Raw genomic sequence first — 20,239 nt, 5'->3', positions numbered from 1 at the left:
GGAAACTGGGTGGTGATGGTGGTGGCAGCTCTAGAGGAAATTTAAATTAGCACCTCAAAACCTTATGTTATATGTCTCTCTTGCCATTTAGTAGTGGATCCCCTGCATTTGCCTCCAACCCCTCCCAGCAGCCATGGCAGTGACTCTGAAGGAGGGCAGAGCCCGGCTAGATCACTCCCTCCTTCAAGCCCAATGCAACTACAAGCCACGGCTAAGGTGACATCGCGCACAGCTTCAGCGCTCTCCAATTCCCCTCTCCTGACTGCGCCACATGTAAGTTGGGCTGTCTTTTTCCAGCATTGATCTATCTGGGGTTTGGGTTTTGGTTTTTGGTTTTTTTTTTTAATAATTACTGGTTTTGCCATGGATTTGCTAGCTTTCTTTTGTTCTTCACATTAATCCATCTCTGGTCAAAACTGCAAATCCAGTAATTCTTGCTCTCTGGTCTGCTCTGTTCCCACAAAGAACAGCATGTGCCTCTCGCTAAGCTGAGACAGGGTTCAACAGTGTTATTACGTTTCTCCCATCTTGGATTCTGTTTTGCATTAGGGCCCAGCCCTGCTGGGTTAACCTGTCCTTGGTAGATCTGCATCTGTCCTCTTGAAAGCAAGTGGTGATCTTTGGGGAGGGATTTTCAGCAGTACTTCTCATTTGTCTCTTTCCCTGTTTGAGCCAAGGGAAGTTTTACTGTTGGTCCTCAATGTATGCAGAGCTGGGCCAAGAACAACTAGTTTGAGGGAATCACACCCCAATGGTTCAGTCTCTGAATGGAAGCTATCTAAAAGGTCTTCCCCTTCCATGCATTCCCAATTGCAGAAGACTGCTGTTTGAGTAGGCAGAGTCCTTTCTCAAGTGGGAGAGCTGCTGCCTGTCTTCCCTGACACTTTTCTTCTAGGGCTGCGTGCACTTACTGTTAAATTATTTCATTTCTTTGACACTTGCAGAAATTACAGGGGACAGGCCCACTCATCCTGACAGAGGAGGAGAAGAGAACACTGATAGCAGAGGGGTACCCAATCCCTACCAAACTGCCCCTGACAAAAGCAGAAGAGAAAGTGCTGAAGAAAATCCGCAGGAAAATAAAGAACAAGGTAAATGTTAGTTAACCTTGCTGGGTAATTCTTACTCATCCTGCATTTAAAAAAATGTTGCAACAATTCTGTAGTAATGGTCTGTGGTACTGTTGAATGCTGTAAGATGTCTTTTAACAAAGTGTTTTTCTTTGTTCCTAAACACATCCATCAAATTGTGTGTCATTGTGACAGTGTGCCTCTCTTCAGCTATTTACCTGAACACATGAACAATAGAGTACTTAGCAAGCAGGGTATCAAGTTGCTGTTGCTTGGCTCCATTTTAAAAACAGTACAATCCTACCGTTATAGTAGGCAAAGACCTGTATTCTTTCCATCGTGATGGTATTCTTTTCCACTGTTTCATGTTTTAAAATCTGACTGTGTATTTCAGTGCCCTAGTCTTTTGATCACTGAAGTCCATGACTTTTAAATTAATGGTTGATACCAAGGCTGTGAAATGGTCTACAAGTCTTTTCTTTCTTCCAACATGGGGAAGAACCTAGTGATAGGGAGGAAAGCATTTTTTTCTCAGACACGTCCATCTCACTCATTCTAGTGGATATTAGCACATCTTTGATAGTTAATGCATTCTGTTATTGGTTTTGCAGATAGAGGTGTAAATTTTCCCTCACCGACTTGGAATTTGGTTTTGTAATATATATTTTTTTAATTTTTGGAAGAGACCTCATGCATTTTGTGTACCACTTTCATATAATCAGACTTATTTATACAGGAGGGGATCTCTGGAGGTCCTTTGGTCCAATTCCTTGCTTTGAAAGCACGGTCAGCTTAGAGCAAATTGCTCAGGGTCTTGTCCAGTTACGTTTTACTGTCTCAAAGAGTGACGAGTCCCCAGCATCTCTGGTCAACCTGTTCTGATATTAGGCTGCCCCTGTGGTAAAAGCAAATAAGTAGAATTCTTAACATCTAATTGGAATTTCCCTTGTTACAACTTGTATTTGATGCCTCTTGGCATTTTGCTGTACACCTCTGAGAAGTCTCTCACAATGCAAGATAGTTGAAGACAGCAATAGGATTCCTTCCTTAGATTTCTCTTCTTAAATCTGAACAAACCCAGCTTTCTCTGCCTTTCCTGATGTGTCATGTGCTTCAGCATGCTTATTATAGCAATGGTCCTCCTCTAGGCTTGCTTCTGTCCATCCAAGCTATTGATTTCAGAGCCACAAACTGTACTCAGCTGTGGTCTTGCAGGTGCTGAGTAGAGGGGAAGAATCACTTCTCTCAGCCTGCTGGCTATGATCTTGTTAGTACAGACCTGGATCTGGTTGGCCACCTTTGCTACAGGGGCACATTGCTGACTTATATTTGACTTGTTCATCAGGAACCCCAAAGTCTTCTTCTACAAAGTAGCTTTCTAATGCATACGTGGGCTTTTCCTCTCCCAGACGCAGGACATTGTCCTGGGATCATCTTTTAGTATCTGTCCTAGGATATTCTCTCCAGATGAATGTGATTTACTTTTTAAGGTTAGTTCTGTAAGATCAGGGAATGATCTTTTTCCTACTACTGAGAGGAACACTCTTGCTTCAGGATATGGAAACAGTCCAACTCAGTGCTTTTCTTGCCAGAAATAGAAATGAGAACAGCATGGAGGCTTGAATCTAATCACGTCAGGACTTTTTACCAGTTTATTAATTCATCTCTGATGCTTTTTTTTCTATGCAAATATTTTGTGTTTTTCTTCTTTATTCCTTAGATCTCTGCCCAGGAAAGTAGAAGAAAAAAGAAAGAATACATGGACAGTCTGGAAAAAAAGTAAGCCAATCTCCTTCCTGTTACAAGTGGGCCAATAGCACTAGTTGCTGGACTGGGAAGGGATCCAGCTGTTGATGCTAGGACTGTGTCGTGCACAGAGTGCCAGCTGCCATCTCGTGGTTATGACTGAGAAAAGCCCCTTCTTCTGGCTTCTGCTTGTACGTGTGCTGGTGTGCAGCATTCATAACCGTGTCTACCTGAAACACGTTGCTAACATGCCAACAGAGACTTTAAACCTTATATAAGGCAAGACCCATCTCTTGTTGGCCTCCCCCTCATGCAGCTCCATTGGCCTAGTGGGTGGGCAGTGTCCAGGGAAAGGTGGGTTCAGAGTGAATATATTCTGTCGTCTAGTGCAGACAGAGACAGCAGTACGAAGTAGGTGAGTCAAGACTGCTTGGGAAAGTAAGCAGGATGCAGGAAAACAGCATGTGACCCATTGACTTCCTTTAGCGAGGAGACAAACCCCCAGTTAGTGATTTATATCCCAAGTTAATCTTTCTTCCAACAGACAAGTATCTTAGTATTTCTCTTCTGCACCACACAGATGGGTCTTTTAAACCCCTTGTACCATCTTTGATGATATCCTTGATGTAATTTCATTTTTTACTTCTTACCTCTTTGTGGATGAGTGTTGCTTTCTCAGAGTTACTCTTGTGAAATGCCACCATATACATACAGATATCAAAGCTATTTCCATTTACCTTTTTCCTTGAAGCTATTTCATCTGATCATGTTTGTCTTTTTAGGAGTCCTAACCAACTCTAGGGGGTTTCCAGGGGCAGTGTGGAAATGAACACTCTCTTGCAAATGAATCCTCCTGGCTTATTAATCTCCCTAAACTTGAAATTCGAATATCTGTTTTCAGAAGTATGACATTTGCTAAATTGCTTGGTGCCTCATCCTAACAATGAAATGCACACATTGAACACCTTTGCACAGAATACTTGCTAACAACATAAATATAGCATGTTCTATGACTTTTAAAGTATCTGTGCCATGGCCTGATGCACAGAGAATGTCTGAGCAGGGTCTTTGCTGTTGCTATATCAAGGGGCATAAAGTAGTTACAGCCCATCCTGAGTGATCTGCACCAGCTGGGATGTAGTTGAGCAGTGTAAGAAGGTGTTCCACAGCTAGTAGGATCTTTTGCAATGTCTTTTACATGAAGAAATATGATTAAAGATTATGACTGAAGTTCATTGGTGTAACTCTTCATTAAATGTAGGCAAGATCATAGAGCTCTCTGTGAAAACAAGTTTAATAAATGACTGATTTTTTTACATTCCTCTTTCTTTCTTTGTGCTGTCCCCAGAGTTGAGACTTGCTCAAATGAAAATAGTGAGCTGCGTAAGAAGGTTGAAGTCCTGGAGAATACTAACAGGTAAGGTACAAAGGGAATAAAACAAAGCTGTACCATGATATTACAGTGAAAAGTGAAAATCGAGATCAATTGAAATGTGAAGAACAGCTATATCCAAGCTGGTTAATGTCAAAGAAAAATGAGGAAGAACACTTACCGTGACTGCAGTGTGATGTAAAGCACAGAGGCTTTGATAAAAGATCTTAAACTGTCTCACTAGCCTGTGGTGTGCTTGAGAAATCTTTTAGCACTCTTCTTTGAGTCCTTTCACTGCCTAGGGAAACATGAATAGTGATACATAACAAACAAAACTACAGCCCAACTCTCCAAATTGTCTGTTTAGTGGAAGACTGTTTAGACAGAAGACCTTGACCTGGAACATGACACTTCCAGAAATTACAGTGCTGAAGCTCAAGAGTCATTATTACTTCCTTCTGGACTATGAGATGTCATTGCAATTATTGTGCACCCTTCTAACCATCTCCCACCCCAGAATTTCCTTCATTTGGAGGGGGAAAATCAAATTCTTGTTTATTCGTTTCTGAAGAAATGGGTGACTCAGTGGTGGCTTTCTCAAAGGACACATGGCAGAAAATGTTGAACAGCTGAGCTTTTAATCAGATGTTAGCTGAGAGTGAGTGTCAGTCATGGCTTATGCTCGGTGTGTTCTCTAATGATGGCAAATTTCAGTGAGTAGGTATTAGACCACTGTTAACACCTAGTTAGAGGCTTTTGTAGTGATTTTTGAAAATTACCATTGAACATGGTGGTAGCACTGAAGTGTGGGAGGAGGCTAGGTTTTGAAGATAAGATCCACAACCATGGAAAATGGCCCTAGAGCTTGTCTGGCAGCCATGCTAATTGAGTGGCATGTGTTGTTTCTAATCTCCGGATCCAATCTCTAATTTCATGGAGCCAGACCCTGTAGCAGTAATTTGCTGGAGAGTGTCTCCCACACACTGTTCATGCATAAAGACATCTGCTGCTTTTTTGAAGAGAGCCAAGCCATTTCTGTGCCTCTTGTATATTCCTCCAGGGTTTTACATAAAAGAACCAGGAATTGTTCTGTAGGTGTAGAGTAGTGTTTTCTCTTTCAGGATCTGTCCCAGAAGGTGCTGAAGGCCAGCTGCTCTAAGGAGGGGTGCAGATGTGGATGAACCACTCAGAGACAACATGTTGTCAAGCCTAGAGTTGTTCTCAGTTCAGCTGAATTTGGCCAGCTCTTCTCATCTCTGAGTTGATCTGGATGCTGTCATGAGAACAGCTTTGTTGGTATTGTCCATCCTTTTAGACAAGACCTTTAGCATCTTCTCTATTATTTGATGATCTTAATTCTCTCATGCTAAATTCTCAAAAAATATTCAGCTAAGTGGTATCTCCAAATCCTTCATACCTTAGGCATGTGCGATGACTTGCATTGTTTTCTTTCCTCTGCAGTAACACTGATACTGATTTGTAATCTCCTGCAGAGAAGCAGATGTTTCCAACCCTCTGCACAGACATTCTTTTAATTCATGTCCATGCTGTTTTGGCTATTTAGATGCTGAGAAATTTGTAAAAGTGCCTGCTTTTATCAAGCCTGAATTATGTAATATACCACATCATGGTTTTTTGTCACCTTAACTCCAAAGAACCACTTTTCTTATTTAGTGTATAACTGTGCAACTATCTCATTCAGAGAATGGTTCCAGGCCCTTGTTTAATGTACATTATCCACTTCCTACGGCTAATTCAAAATGTCTGATTTGCTCATTGGTATTTGAACAAAGCCTTGATGTGGCATCCAGAAACTGTTCACATGTTTCAGAACTTGTCTTCATAGAATCCCATAGCTGGTACTTCCATCTCTGATCTACAGTCAGGAATCAAAGTTCAAAGCAGTGATGGTCAAAATTATCCAGTATCAGTTTCTTCTTGGATGCCCAAATTTATACAGTTAGGACTTTATTTCTCGAAGTACCTAGCACACAGCCATACATACATCTATGTTATTTAATATGCCCAAAGCAGAGCCCCAGTTGACTTCAGTTGCTGCTTTCAATGCAGTAAAAAATGAAGATGTTGTTGAAGGTATTATCTAAAAGTAGAAAATCAAACATTAGAGCTGTTCTTTTGTGGTGAAAAATTGTAAGAGTGGAAGAAAGATAATAGGAAAAGAGCTGTGATAGCATGTAAAAATGTTAATGCATTCAAGTGTAGATGAAGACAAAGCTGGTTTTTTATCTTGTTGGAAAACTGGGCTATAGTTGCTTACCTAAAAGTTCATGCACATGTACGTGCTGTCAGTCAGTATCATGTTTTTATAGTCTGGCTGGAGTTGAGAGGAACTGAAGGGCAATTTCCAAAACATACCACTATTGAACAGTAGAGTTTCCTTTCAGTATGTGCAATCAGTTTTTTAGAGCATGCTATTCTATATATAGAACACATTTGCACAGATACATACCTAAGACTTAGGGAAACCCTGCTTGCATTTCAAGATCTGGCTCCAAACCATGGAAACACTAGAATTTCTTCTGGTAAAAATCTTCCTACATTATTCTCAGTAACATGAAAAAATGTAGAAGAGTCTTCCCTGAGAGCCTACCTTAGCCTGAAATTCTGGATCTGAAAAGATGTAATGTAAAAGGTGCAAGTGTGGTCAAAAAATTTGCATACAGAAGCATCTCCCTTGACATTCATACATCTTAAAAGGCAAGGCAGGAGGCTGGGGATCAAGATGCAGGGGAGTTTTTAATTCTTAATACTCTGAGTGGGTGACTGCAGCATTTTTGGCATCTTTAGTATTAGAATGCTAGCATATGTTTCCTCTCCTAATTTATGTGACTCAGTCCCTTAAAAGAAACCCATCCAAGTTCCTTTCTAGGCAGTTTTATCAAAACTAAGGGAGCACAATATTTCATGCATATCTGTTATGTCTTGTAGCCACATGTGAGCCAGGCTCTCATTGGTTTGAGTAGAATCTGCACATGTAGGGCACTGCTGTCTGAGAAGGCAACGGGTGTGAGAAGAAGCTGGCACCAAGAGTTGAACTGACTTGTCCTAGTCACTGACAAAGCTTGATCCACTCGTGTTTTGGCACCGGGACCAAAGGCAGAAACTGCCAGTGATCCAGGGGGTTGAATACAGTCTCCAATACCAGCGTTGTCTAGCTGGGAGCCGTGGCTATTTGGGCTTATAGGCAGTATTGAAACATCTGGTACTGTGTATGACATGTGAGAAGTACTTTTGCTTTTCACTTCTGTTGAGTCTGTATGTATGAATATATTGATGATCACTTTTCCTGGAGAAGTGATAGACATAAGATCCAATTAGCATATGGTTGAGATTGTCACACACGCTACTAGAGTTGCTCCCATGGAGTACTGACTAGCAAGTTGTGTAGGTTTCCACTCTGACAGGCACCTTAAAGGCAATGGCTTTATAAATACAATTGGGATGTTCTTCCCTTTCATATGCTCCTGCTCACGCTGTTGTTACAACTGCCAGTCATCTAAAGGTCAAGTTGTGTAACAGTCTGACCCACCAAGGGTTTACCTGTACCAAAGTTGCCAGACTTCACTGATTTGCTCTTTGTCTGAGGCTGGTAAAGTCATTTTACCAAGTAATTTTCAAGGAGTGAAGGATCTGGATTTAAGTTGCAATAAGATATCTTGCACTTCATTTCAGATCACGCTTACCATAGTTGACAAAGCATGGCAGCCCTGGAGTGGCTCGCTGGAGCAGGACTGGTTTTTATGCTGAAACATCTTTGATGAAAAATTGCTGGATTTTTTCTTTGTAATTCAAATGAGAAAAAATTGTGGATTTTTTCCTGCTTTGAGATATTCTGGTCTTTCAGTGAAAACCTTACTTTGGGATTTGCTCTCTTTCCTACAAACAGGACAGGCAGCGAAGGAATCTGTGTGTAGAGTTGGAAGACAGAACAGTTTTTCTCCTTATCAAAATTAGGTTTTATTCCTCACGAAGTAGATAAATTTTCTGAAAAATATGGATCAAAATAAATAGTGTTTGGTGTCCCCTAGAAGCTGTCTTTTTTTCTTTAAATTGATGTTGGATTTTAAACATAAACATTGACTTGAGGAAGCCTCCCAGGTGGCTAGGTCCTGGAGTGACATATTTTCTCTCCTTAATCAAAGTGTCACTGGAAGCAGAGGGGAAGCCTTGGCTTGTTCCTTACTTTGGTGGTGAAAAGGGGCTTTTTAAAAGATAAATACGTGAATGTGCACACGAAAACAAGACATCACAGGCAGTGAATTTCCTGTCACTTGTGGAAGGGAGAGCAGGAGTCTTCAGTCACTTTACAGCTTTCCTATGAGGTGCTTCCATTGGCAGAGAAAAGCGTGAAAGCAGGTTCACACCTCCTACAGAGGTGACCTTCTAATTGAATATCACTGGGAAATGTGTCAGACACAGTGAAAATAATCCCTGTGGGTGCAAACCCCCTTATGCATGGCTGTCTTGGGATTGCATTTTCTCCTGTTAGGACTTAACCATAGGCAGTGTGTTTCACTAGAAGCATTCATATTCTTCCTGCTGCTATTTAGAGGGAACATTGTAGTTTAATGGAAGTCCCTGTTCTGCAAAGCAGAGACCTGCTTCTTTTCCTTGTCTGAGTCCAGATCATACCTGCAGCTGTCCAGTAACAATGAAGACAGGTTTTTCAGGGGAAAAAAGATCTTTTGACCGCAGAACGCAGTCTTCCACCATTCCAGATTCAAACAGAGAATAAAAACCACCAAGGAGTGCCCCATTTAGGAAGTGTCAGGGTAAACTGTTATAATCACTGAACAAACTTGTTTCTTACTCTTGCCTAGGCTCTTGCTCTTAGTTTGAAAATGCACCTGTCAGCTCCCAACACTGAGTCCTTGTCTGTTGAGAAGATGACAGTAGTTCTGCTCAAACAGATAAATTACCTGCGGGAGAAAGACATTTTGTATGAAGGTAGTTGGTAAATAAGGTGGGGGATGAATCTTCTGTGTATAGTAGACCTCAGAATACCTGCCAAATTATACTCTCCAAAAAGAGTGTTTTGGTATCAGCTCTCTGGGCCCACTCTGCCCAGCAGGTTCTTTAAATTCGACACAAAAAGGCAGAGATGAGCAAAATGAGGAGAATTGCCTCTTCTCTGTTGATTTCCTCACCAGCCATTAGCTGTTTTCTCACTGACGCCTCCACAAAAAGTGGCGAGAATGATCACATTTCAAGGCTGCTGCTGCTACCAGCCCCGAAGCTGGGGAGGAGAGCTCCTTCCTCCTTGCTCCACAGAGCTCCTTTATGTCGAGCCCAGTGACTCAGGCCTGAAACGGGAAAGATTTAGTCTTCTATAATAACACAGAAATTTTGAGGTTAAAAAGGCATGGCTGTATAACATAGCTGGAAAATGATGTATACCATGTACACAAGTCTCTCTGAAACCTATGTGGATGTGAGGAGGAACTGGGGAGAGATGCAGAAGGGAACAGGGAATTACGATGGTCTCATTTACATGATGGTGGGGTTTTTTTTCAGTGTTTTCATCTCTAAATTTGTCTGTGGTCTCTCTAATAGTGAATAAAGGACTGAATTAGACAAATCACTTTTTTTAAATACCAAGTTGCAGAATAAACCATGCTCTCAAGAGCATGCAAGACATCCTTCCTTAATAAGTTGAGGAAGATCTGCTGGCCCAGATAAATCTGTGCTGTGAGCATGCCTTGTGCTCATTTCAGAATGCATTCCTGAAGTCCTTGAATTCATTAAACCCTAATTAGCAATGAGCATTGATGATTAAAAAAATCTATAATAATAGGCAGACAAGTGTATATTGAGCTGTGAAGGTACCTCTGGGTCTGTCCTACAATTAGCTTTTAGCCAGTCTGATCTTAAAATAATCCTTCTATTTTCTCTGACATCCTGACCTTGCCTCTTACTTTACCATTTGACATCACAGCTTCCAAAGCTGCCTGGAGTTTTGTGGGCGTTACCCTCTACAATAAATTGTGAGATTTACAGTAGAAGTAAAAAGTAAAATTGGAAACAAACAGCAAAGTTAAGATCTTGATGCAAAATGGTATTATATTTATATTGTGTCGAGGACAGACATTCGGGTTACTCCTTGTCTGTTAAAAAGCTTTAATGAAAACAAAATTAAAACTTCTGTGAAAGACCTGTATTAATCATTCTTCGAGATATTTTCCCATTTAAATGACTAGTATTCTGACTGTAGTAATATATGGTGATACAGCAGAAGAAAAACAGCCAGAAAGGCAGAAGAATATTTTCTTGATCTGGGACTGTTGACTGCAGCCAGCTACAAAAGAACTGCCACTGAGGTTGGGACCTCTGAAAGACACAGAGTAGCTGCTTCAAGCATCTGTGATTTTTGTCAGCTCCTGGAGGATTTCGAAAATAGCAATAAAGTGCTTTATTTAATAAATGATTTTGAAAAATTGAGTCTGTGACTATGTCTGGTTTTAAGACCTTCTCTTTGGAAGTGGTCCAGCATGTGGTTCAAACCACTGTAAAGCAGGTTTTCAGAAAAATGAGGTAGCCATATACCTCTCTCACCAGTTAGAGCAGTTACAAAAACTTGCTCCTGCACCTTTCCAAATATTGGCAAAACTGATTAATTCATAACATAGAACCAGGTCATATATGCACGTAGTCACCTGTGTATAGAGCAGTTTTAGTTGTTCATATGTTTACCAGATTCATATATAGTAGAAACACTCAAAACTTTATTTATAAGACCCTTCTGAAAGTGCTGAAGAAGTAATTGTTGAAAACATCAGTTGAGGGAAAGGCAGATCTTTTTGAAAGGTCCAGGGCTCATACAGGTAAAAATCTTGTAAAACTAAAAACATTCCTTGCTACTAACTTCAAGGGGAGGAATTTATTGATCTGTACCTTGTCATAAATACTGTATTATTGCCAGGTGTGGAATGTGAAGCAAAAAGTTGTTTAACTAGCAAGTAGATCAGTGCATTTGATGCTTGTCTGTTGTCTTTGCTTTCCAGAACACTTCTGCAGCAGTTGCAGAGACTCCAAGCCATGGTTGCTGGGAAAGTGTCCCGTTCATGTAAGGCAGCTAGCACACAGACAGGGACCTGTCTTATGGTGAGTGTCCCTAAAGCCGGGAATTGTAGGGTGATGAGAATCTCTGACCACTGCTCAAAGGCACATCCCTTGTTCTGCAAAGCCCCTCACTTGCAAATCTCAGCTTGGGAAACTTCTTTTCATAATCTGAAAATTAATTTTGAGGTAGGTGAGACTCATGGGTGATGAAGATTAATGGTTGTTAATGGAAGGCATTAAATTCTGGGCCTGTGCTTTTGACTGGGTGCTGCAGTGATGAAAGAAGGAGCACTGCTCCTCTGAGAGACCTGTTTTATTATTTCCTACAATATTGTATGTGAGAAATAGTGTCTAGGATCGTAAAATGAAAACGAGGGTGACCTTTGATGCTTGATTCTTTTGATACCAGTAAAAATAAACTTGCCCATCCAAATAAAAATATTACTAAGGCTGTAAATCTACCTCTGTCCTATTTCAGTAATAGTAGTCAGGATAAGAAAAGGATTAGAATGAAACTTTGCCCTTTTCCCTTCTTATACTCAGCCAGCAAGTTCCCTTTATATAAGTACTATAAATTGATGAAAATTATTCTCAAGGCCTAAGCTGTTCTCCTAGTCTGCTGGCCTCTCTGTCACTTTGAAGGAAGACTGGGGCCAGCAGCAGAAATAACCTTGGAAATTCCCAGCAGTATCTGTAAAACACACATGGTGACTGTGTCTGCTTTTCAGCTGGGAGTAAATAAGGCAACAGGCCAAAATGGTGGCAGACATTGAAAACAAACTCCAGCATTGAAATTTGCCCTTTAAAACACTGAAATGTTTTTGTATATGTGCCTTTGCTAATAGACACTTCATGTAGTGATGAAAATAGCCTCAAATGATCTGTTTTGAAAAAGTATCTTATCTACCTTGTGATGATTCTTAGTTGTGATGTGCACAAGTGGGTCAGGAGCAAGTTCACTTACCTCTTCTGCATCCTCCCTTTGCCAGATGGTGGTGCTGTGCTTTGCAGTAGTTTTTGGCAGCTTCTCTCAGAGCTATGGGCCGTATCCTTCTGCTACAAAGATGGTGTTGCCCAGGCAGCATTCCTCGCCAGAGTCCTACACAGACTCCATTGGTAAGTGACAGCTATCCCAGTCTTGCTCCTTGCTTTGTTGTGCTTCAGCACAACACCATCCCCATCCACCCTCATCCCCAACCTCATCCTCAAGCACCTCTTGGTTTTCTGCTCCTTAGCTGGCCATTCCTTGGTATACCTGTGTTTGTCAAAGGATAGTTTGGCAAGCTATGCTGATGGCAGCAGATTTCAGAAACATGGGTAAAACCTTTTCCTCACTAGCCTGCTTGGTGCTTCTGTTTACAGCAGTTTTGCAATGAACCAATTGCTTTCAACATACATTATCAAAGTGATTGTTTCATTTTGTTCTTGTTTTGTGAATAATTCAGAGCTTTTTGATCCCTGCCCTGGACCATTGCTGTGGTGTCTTTCCTCAGCTATCAAATTGCCAGTTAATCACTAGGAAAAGAAAAGACCTTTGCAAGCTTTAGTTCTGCTCTGACAGTTTCTGTTTCCTGAAATGACCAGGGCTGTTCCCTGACCTGCCTGTTTCTCATCCCTTTTTGCCTTCTGTCTTTGTATACAGTGAGGTCAAGGAGTCTGCTAATTTATGAAGAGTCTCACCAGCTGGAGGAGTCATCAAGCCCAATCTCCTTTGCAGATCACAATGACAGGCAAGCAGACACCTCAAAGTACACGGCGCTGTCCCTGGAAGCCATGCCAGGGACACAGCAGGATGATATCATGCAATTTACAATAGCCAATGAGACAAGGCTAGAGAAATCGGTGCTGCTGGGCCTGCAGCAGCACAGGTGAGTGGAGGGTGGGCTGCTTGTCATGCAGGTGTTCAACATCACTGTCATTTGTGCCTGGAGACGGGCAGTAAGCCTAGGGTCTCAGCTTTGCTGGGCACTGTGAAACATGAAGTAAGAGTTTGGTCTCTGTCTGGAGAGCTTATAGGCAAAGTTATTGTTATTCTGGAGAAGTGGTTGTAGCCATATTGTAGTAATACAGCTACCGAACTTAGTGCTTCTACCAGAAACCTAACCCCTGTGAGCCTGTTAGTTGTGCCTACCCACTTCTTCAAGCACTTCTGTGTCTCCTAAAGGAATAAGCTTTTGCCAGTTGGATGGAAGTGTGAGGCTGTGACTCAGTGGGCTTTCTATGAGGTTAGGGTGTGAAGAGCTGGAGCTTCTCGCAGTAGTGATCTTACTAAAGCATTACTGTGGAAAGTTTGCAGGCATGTAAAGTTATCTGAACTACTTAACACAAGAGTTCCTTCATCATTTTATTTTTTATGTTCTAATATAAATGTAAGGTTTGGGGCCTCTGAAAAGAGAGATTCACTGGTTTAAATATGTGTGTGCAGTTTTCTTCCTGCTATACCTTTTCTTGTTCTGCCACTGTTCTATTAGCCCAGATCTTGGTCTCTGCTAACAAGCAGTAGCAAGCACACCAAACAGTGTAGAGAGGGACTTTTTTCAGAAGCATGCTATTCTGAGGGCTAGGATGAGCCTTATCACCCCAAGCATGCCTTCCTAGCACTTGTGTCACAGTTATATCTAGAGCCAAAGCGATGACTAATTCAGTGTGTTACATGCTCCAACTGACAAGTACCTGGTAAATACAGAATGCCTTTTTAGCATTAGCCAATTCAAGCAGGATATGTGCTTTTAAAAACAACTAATTATTAGCATTAACCTTTGGTTTTTTGGTTTCTTTGTTCCTTACAGAGTCAACTCCGAACTAGAAGGAAATGAAACACTGAAGATAATTGAAATAGATAGAAGAGTCAATGCCACCTCTTAAAAATAAAAAAAAAGGCCTTTTTTCTTGACTTCCCTCTTTCCCACATATTTTCAACCAAAGCCCCCTGACTTGTCATCCTCAGTGAACCAAAGCACAAAAGAGAGGGAGTTCAACTTCTGCATTGACTGGTGAGGCTGTGACTGCAGATGTGATCTTTTGTCTTTGTAACTCCCTTCCTTACTTCACACACAGTCCCTGTCTTTGCTTTTATTCCTTTCCTGTCTAATATTGCAAGGGCAGGATTGAATTATGATGGCAGATGATGCCAGCAGTGTGCTGGTGACTGGTAGGGGTGTGTGTGTGTGCATGCACACGTCCTAATCTGAGCACAAAGACATTCTGTAGAAGGGTGAAATACCCAAAACCAATGGGAGCATGTAGGTGATAGGTTTCTTGGGAGAAGATAGTTGAAAGAGGAGATGCAGCCTGATGCTGCTCAGAATCTAGCCACAGCTCCGTGCCTACTGGTCTATGGCACTTAAGCCTTTTGGGGGGATTGAGAAGCATGTGTGTAGCCTGCTTCTGAAGGGGCAAGAAAGGGTTCTGTTACTGCTGAGTTAACAGCACAAGCAGGAGAGGGGTGGGCAACGTTGCTGCTGATTTGTCCTCCCCTAGCTCTTTCTCTTCTCCCCTCCAGCCTCTATCATTTAGTGGGGTAGGTTTCTCTCAGGGTTGAAAGCAGTCCTGGTAGGCTTCCCTACTGCTTCCACCCTTGTGGAATTCAAGCAAAGATCAGTTCCTGTCTTGTCACACTTTGTGTGGGAGACTTACACTAGTTTAACTAAATCTGTTAGAAAGCAGGTTTTGTTAAATTTATGCAATGTTTTGGATGGATGTCCTTTATTCTGCTTAAGGCAAATCTGTTTAGCTTAAATCAGTTCCTTCCCAACAAACTAAATCAATGGAAGGCTTAAACCAGAAGTGCCTCCTGAGAGGACCATATGGATTTAATTTATTGGCTTCTAGATGCATTGATGGAATTTCTTATGTAGACCTGGTCTCAGATTGTCCTGTGTTTTTTTTTTTTTTCCTTGCCATCTTCCTGTTACTGTTGTAAATAGTATTTATTAGCTTTGCAAATTTTTCTTCAGGCAGTCGCAATGAAGAGAACTGAGCTTCCCTAACCCTAGAGATGATCTGGGCAAACTCTGAAATCAGACACACAAATGTCTGAATACCCATTCCCTCCCCCCAAATTGAATAGCCCTAAAATAAAGCCATGTGTCTTATCCTCCTTTTACCTCCTTTTCCAGAGATGTGGTCTTAGACCAACTGCTTAGCTGGAAAGACAGGGGTGCAGGTAGCCCCAGCTTGGCACAGTTCAGGCTTGGAGATGGTAGATACTGTATTAACTGTATGGCAAGACAGCCTCTAACCTGAGGAGTTGAGTATGTAGGCAGGAGATAGGGCACAGGAGGGATGAGATGGGCACATAGGGAGGTGAAGTGACTAGCCCAAGTTCAGTGGAAAAGCCAAGATCAGTATTCAGGTCTGATCCTGGTCCAGAACTCTTCTCCCTGCTTTGTTTCCTCCTTGTCCCATGTAGCTGTTGCCTTTAAGAGTTCTTCCTCTCTCAGTACCCTGGTCCTGTCTTTGCCTGAGCTGTGCTTCATGCAATTTGTCCTTGCAGTGGCACAGTCATACCTACCCCAGGATTTGAGCAGGGTTTTACCTGATTACTGCAGAAGGGCACTCAGACTCCACTGAGGATGGATTTAATGTGAAAATCTTAATTCAGCAGGCTAGCATAGCTACTTTACATTTTACCAGAAGAAGTCAATTTAGAAAAGGAATAAAGAATTTTGAAGCTCTTTTTTCTTTAATTTTTTTCCTAATGATAAATAAGGGAAAAATTAACCTAGCCTTACAAGTGATGTACTTACCATGTACAGTAGGTATTTCCTGCAAGTATTCTATTTTGTAAAATATTGGATTTGTATTTTATTACAGCTCTTGCCATACCAGCTCCTTTCTTGTTCTTTATTCTCCTTAGACTTTCTTCCCTCTTCCCTATTTGCTGCCCTCAGGCCTGACTCAAAACTCAGTGAAATGAATGGAAAGACTTCAGTGAATTACAGGGGTCTGTGGATCAGTCCCCACTGTGCTATTTTAAGAAGGAGTTTCACATTTGTGACAGTGAAACATGTGCCTGACTCCATGAGCTAGTAATGAGTTTTGGTGTACAGATGTACTTTCTAGGTAATGCCCTATTCTTCTATGCAAGTGCCTTTTTATTATTTTACCTTTGGTGGCAATGAGAGGAGAAATGCTGTTGTAATCTATTTTGCAAGTGTTCCCTCCTTGGCATGGGTAAGTCTCCTCCCTAAAGTCTCTTTCCCTTCACGGTGATCATGTTGGGTCCTCTGAACCATTCCAGTATCCACAAAGAACTTTTGTATGTTGAGGTTTGTTTTTTTTTAAAATAATTTAAGGCTTCACATAAATAGTGAACACTGGTGGGTGCCACAGGAGATGGCGGCATTGCTTAGCCACATGAGGCCAGCAAAGTGACAAGAGAAAGTTGAGACTGACTCTTTCATTACCGTATGGCTGGTCAGTGTAAGTGGGCAAGGTCATAGCTTAGAAAATTCCTTAAATGGTCTTTGTTTTCAGAACACTCATGGTTTTCCACCTCTGAGGGCAACTGAATGGTTAAGTCTTCTGCAAAAGAGGCCCCAAGCTGTGGAGCACAACACTGCTCTTACTAGTCTGCAGTTTGCACTGTGCATAGGTGGGAGGCTGCTCTGCCTGAGCTCATGCCCATTACCAGTGAAATGGATCACCTCTCATTGCAGATACAGCTGACTTCACAGTATTAAACCCAGAATTGAATTACTTCTCAATACTTAAAGGACAGACGATCTTGCAAAACCCGAACAACCCTCCCTCTCCAGAACCTACTGCACTAGTCACCATTAAAGCTTTGCCAGTTTGTTTGCTTAATTTGTGCATGATGGTTCAGATCTGATTGGGAGATGGTCATGTTTTCATCTGGAGTATTTGAAACTGGCCACGGTCTAGGTCATGCCTCAACTAATTCATCCAAGCCAGTATGGCCATACCAGTTTTCTTTGTTTGATAATCTATGTCTATAATCTTGATGTGTGTAATCCTTAAAGTTATTTTTAGGTACTCTTTTGGGGAATCTGTTGACCTAGCACACACATTGCTTGGGGATTTATTATATTAAACATTATTTCTTTATAATAAGGAAAAAACTTTGCTTTATTTTGGTATGTTTGTGATCATTTTTCTTCAGGGGCCTTAATAGAACTAAGTTTCTCTGCTAGATATTAGGGGCCAAAGAATCTCCTGTCATCACCTACCCACAGGCTGTTTTGCGTCAAGGAGCTCACTGTGTCCAGCGGCAGTTTATGCCTGTGTACCACACGTAGCAGGGGTCAGAGCAGAGAGCACACATGCAGTTGCACCGCCAGCCTCCGCAGTCCAGGGGTGACCCCCGTGTGAATGTTGATGCACTGCAGACCACATGGAGAGGCAATTGTATGTGCCCTGTGTTAAGGGCATAGGGAAGGAGTAGTAAGGCATATTCAGGGAGAGGGAGGATGCCAGTATAAGTGCTTTTAATTAGCTCAGCTATATTACTTGAGGTCTTAGCCTTCTGCCAGTATCCTTTTTCCCATGAGCAGTCACTTGGTGCAGTAGAAAAATGTGCGTGTGTGGACAGGGTAGGCAAAGGCCTTATGTGCTACTTAATTTCCATTTCCACTAAAGGACTTAAGTGATCCTTAGAGTCTTCAGCTGTAACATTATGCTGCTTGTCAGCACAATTTTATACACACTAGTAAACTTACCTTTTGGCCTATAGCTTTAAAGCATGTCTAGATCTGTTGGGTCTTTGCTTCTAGGGAGATAAGCTAGGAAGGAATGTAGGGCATTATTTTTTATATATATATATTTAAAAAGTATCAAGCACAGGGCATGTGACAGTTCTAACCTTGCTACCAGTGTGTAGATAATGTTGTTTTTTTTTCCCCAGGCTATTTATAGTTCTTTGCTGCATTTCTCTTATTTCATCTGTACTATTCAGTGTTTTTCAGCAGCACAGACTAATAATGGATTAGGCTGAGGTTCTTAGGCCAGATCCCAGCTGATACAATGCAGCACGCTTCTCACTTAACGCTTTTGGAGGCTGCGGGTCTGATTTATACTGGCAGGGGACACTTGCACATCTCTCTGTGTAACAATGTATCTCAATATATTCTTGATTTTTCTAATGCAGGGCTGAAAATTAATCTAAAACCTTCTTTTATTTTTTTTGTTCCTGCTTAAGAAACCAACCCACCTCTCCACTCCCATCCTCCCAAACTATCAGTGGTGAATTCTGTCTAGACGCGTTTAGAATGTAGGTCAAGTAAATGAATGATACTAATTGCTACGTTGGGAGGGATTTCCACTGAGTATTTGGGCTCCAGATTCTAGTTAATGCCAAGAGGCCATTGTACAAAACCCACGCAGCTAAGAACAGAAGTATACGGAGTATTTTTATACTCTTAGTGACTAAAATATTTCTTTTTCCAAGTCACTAATTAAAAAGGGAACATTTTGTATTCTGAAGGTGAAATGGTAGGTCAGTACTTTGTAACTACAAAAGTTATACTAGCCTACATAAGTAGTGTAGTGCTATGAAGGGTTGCTGGTTTGCACTATAGTGTTAAGGATAAACAACTTCGGGGGTTGCAAAGATGAATGAACTGGCTTACATGTTAAGGTTTTTACAAATAAGATGTAAGGATTCAATCAATGGACCAGGATATTGTAGCTTTTTCATGGCCAATAAAATGGCAGTGGGCATCCAGGGATATGTTGAGGGTGTGATCCTGTCAGTACTGCATTGCTTAGGTGATCAGCATCTGTTGGAGACTCCAAGACTGAGAGGGAAATTGCTATTTGCTTTTGTAGTTTTCAATTGCCATTTGCTTTTGTAGTTTTCATGTCAGGCCTTTTTCTGCTTTACCAAGGTATATGTATGAACTGACTTCCTATGTAGAAAAGAGTGCATCTTGCAGGAAACTCTCACGGAGTTCAGATATTCTTTATTACCAGTAGTCTCTTCTCTGCCCTAAAAGTCCATCTCCATACTCTTCCTTCAAGAGCTGGAACTGAATAGGTGAGAACAAAACATGGGAAAGCTGGATTTGTAGACCTAGCCTACAGAAGAGATGAAAGAAGTGTCAGGTGAAGGGACTCCTGACATCACAGGGAAAACTTCTAGTTCTTGATTCCATAAATCAGCAGTGATAGTCTTTTTCATTAGTTCTGCCCTTGTTTTAGCTTTACTATTCCCCTGGCTCTTTAATACTGTGCAGTCCTATTTACGCATATCTGACCTTTATGGTATATGCCATTTTTTCTTCTAACAAGCAGGTAAAAATCTTTTTGAACTTTAGCAGCTCGTAATTAAGTGAGAGAGAGGGAAAAGCAGAGGCAAGTAATCAATTTATTTTAACAGAACTCTGCTTGTATCTGACTTTGCCATATCAGATTTTAATTCAATGGTGCTGATGTAATGGCGTCTTGCTTTCTCCATTTGTATAGTTAGCTGGAATGAGTGTGAGCGTATGTGTATCTGTGCACGTGTACATGGTGAGCAATTAAAAAAACCCAAAAATGCAGAGTTGTTTCTTTTCTGTAGTAAGCATTGCTAAGGCATCTACCCGAACACACAGGTAACATTCCACTTGGTTCAACAGAAAGTCCAGGCATTTCTCTCTGAAACCTGTTCACATTCCCACATCACCAAGCACTTATAAAACTGGTGTGAATTGCTGTCTGAAGTCTGTCCTGTTAGCAATTTTTGTCTGAAAGTTGTTGCACTGTGTCATTTTGTAGGCATAGACTGTCTGGCCTTTCTGTAGGACAGCTCTGGCTTGGTACAAAAAAAATGATTACTTTAGGCTTTATTGTATCTTTGGATGTCATTTTTGTTCTGCAGAATTATGTCTTTGAATGCTTTATTTAATTTTAAATGGTGTAAGCTAGCCTTAAAAATTGGCCCTTGGGAGCTGACAGCTCAAGGAACACAATTTGTTGAGCTCATCTTCTGAGAGAGGACCTAAGGATCGCCCCCTTCCCACCTCCCACC

General features: G+C 41.4%; 1 protein-coding gene and 1 long non-coding RNA gene across 5 annotated transcripts in view; one reads left to right on the top strand and one right to left on the bottom strand.

Moving 5' to 3' along the window:
• The window catches only part of CREB3L2 (cAMP responsive element binding protein 3 like 2), a 37,880-nt gene extending 18,839 nt beyond the window's left edge, over positions 1 to 19,041 (top strand). For 2 of the 4 annotated variants that reach the window (XM_026866585.1, XM_026866580.1), the window contains exons 4-11: positions 95 to 273; positions 945 to 1,091; positions 2,791 to 2,849; positions 4,165 to 4,233; positions 11,211 to 11,310; positions 12,258 to 12,384; positions 12,911 to 13,136; positions 14,058 to 19,041. In XM_026866585.1, the coding sequence (XP_026722386.1) occupies positions 95 to 273; positions 945 to 1,091; positions 2,791 to 2,849; positions 4,165 to 4,233; positions 11,211 to 11,310; positions 12,258 to 12,384; positions 12,911 to 13,136; positions 14,058 to 14,133 (983 nt within the window). In that variant the 3' untranslated portion in view covers positions 14,134 to 19,041. Of the gene's footprint in view, positions 1 to 91; positions 274 to 944; positions 1,092 to 2,790; positions 2,850 to 4,164; positions 4,234 to 11,210; positions 11,311 to 12,257; positions 12,385 to 12,910; positions 13,137 to 14,057 lie in introns of all 4 variants that reach the window. The other 2 variants (XM_026866571.1, XM_026866562.1) reach the window with 1 other exon arrangement.
• Positions 19,042 to 19,779: 738 nt separating this feature from the next.
• Positions 19,780 to 20,239, bottom strand: part of LOC113490264 — a 1,344-nt gene continuing 884 nt past the window's right edge. The window contains exon 2 of the long non-coding RNA XR_003400190.1: positions 19,780 to 20,231. This is a non-coding gene — a long non-coding RNA (uncharacterized LOC113490264). The remainder of the gene's footprint in view (positions 20,232 to 20,239) is intronic.

Source organism: Athene cunicularia (genome assembly GCF_003259725.1).
Source record: "Athene cunicularia isolate RWA chromosome 1 unlocalized genomic scaffold, athCun1 chr1_part2, whole genome shotgun sequence".
NCBI classification, from domain to species: domain Eukaryota; kingdom Metazoa; phylum Chordata; class Aves; order Strigiformes; family Strigidae; genus Athene; species Athene cunicularia.
This window is presented reverse-complemented; position numbering and strand designations above follow the sequence as displayed.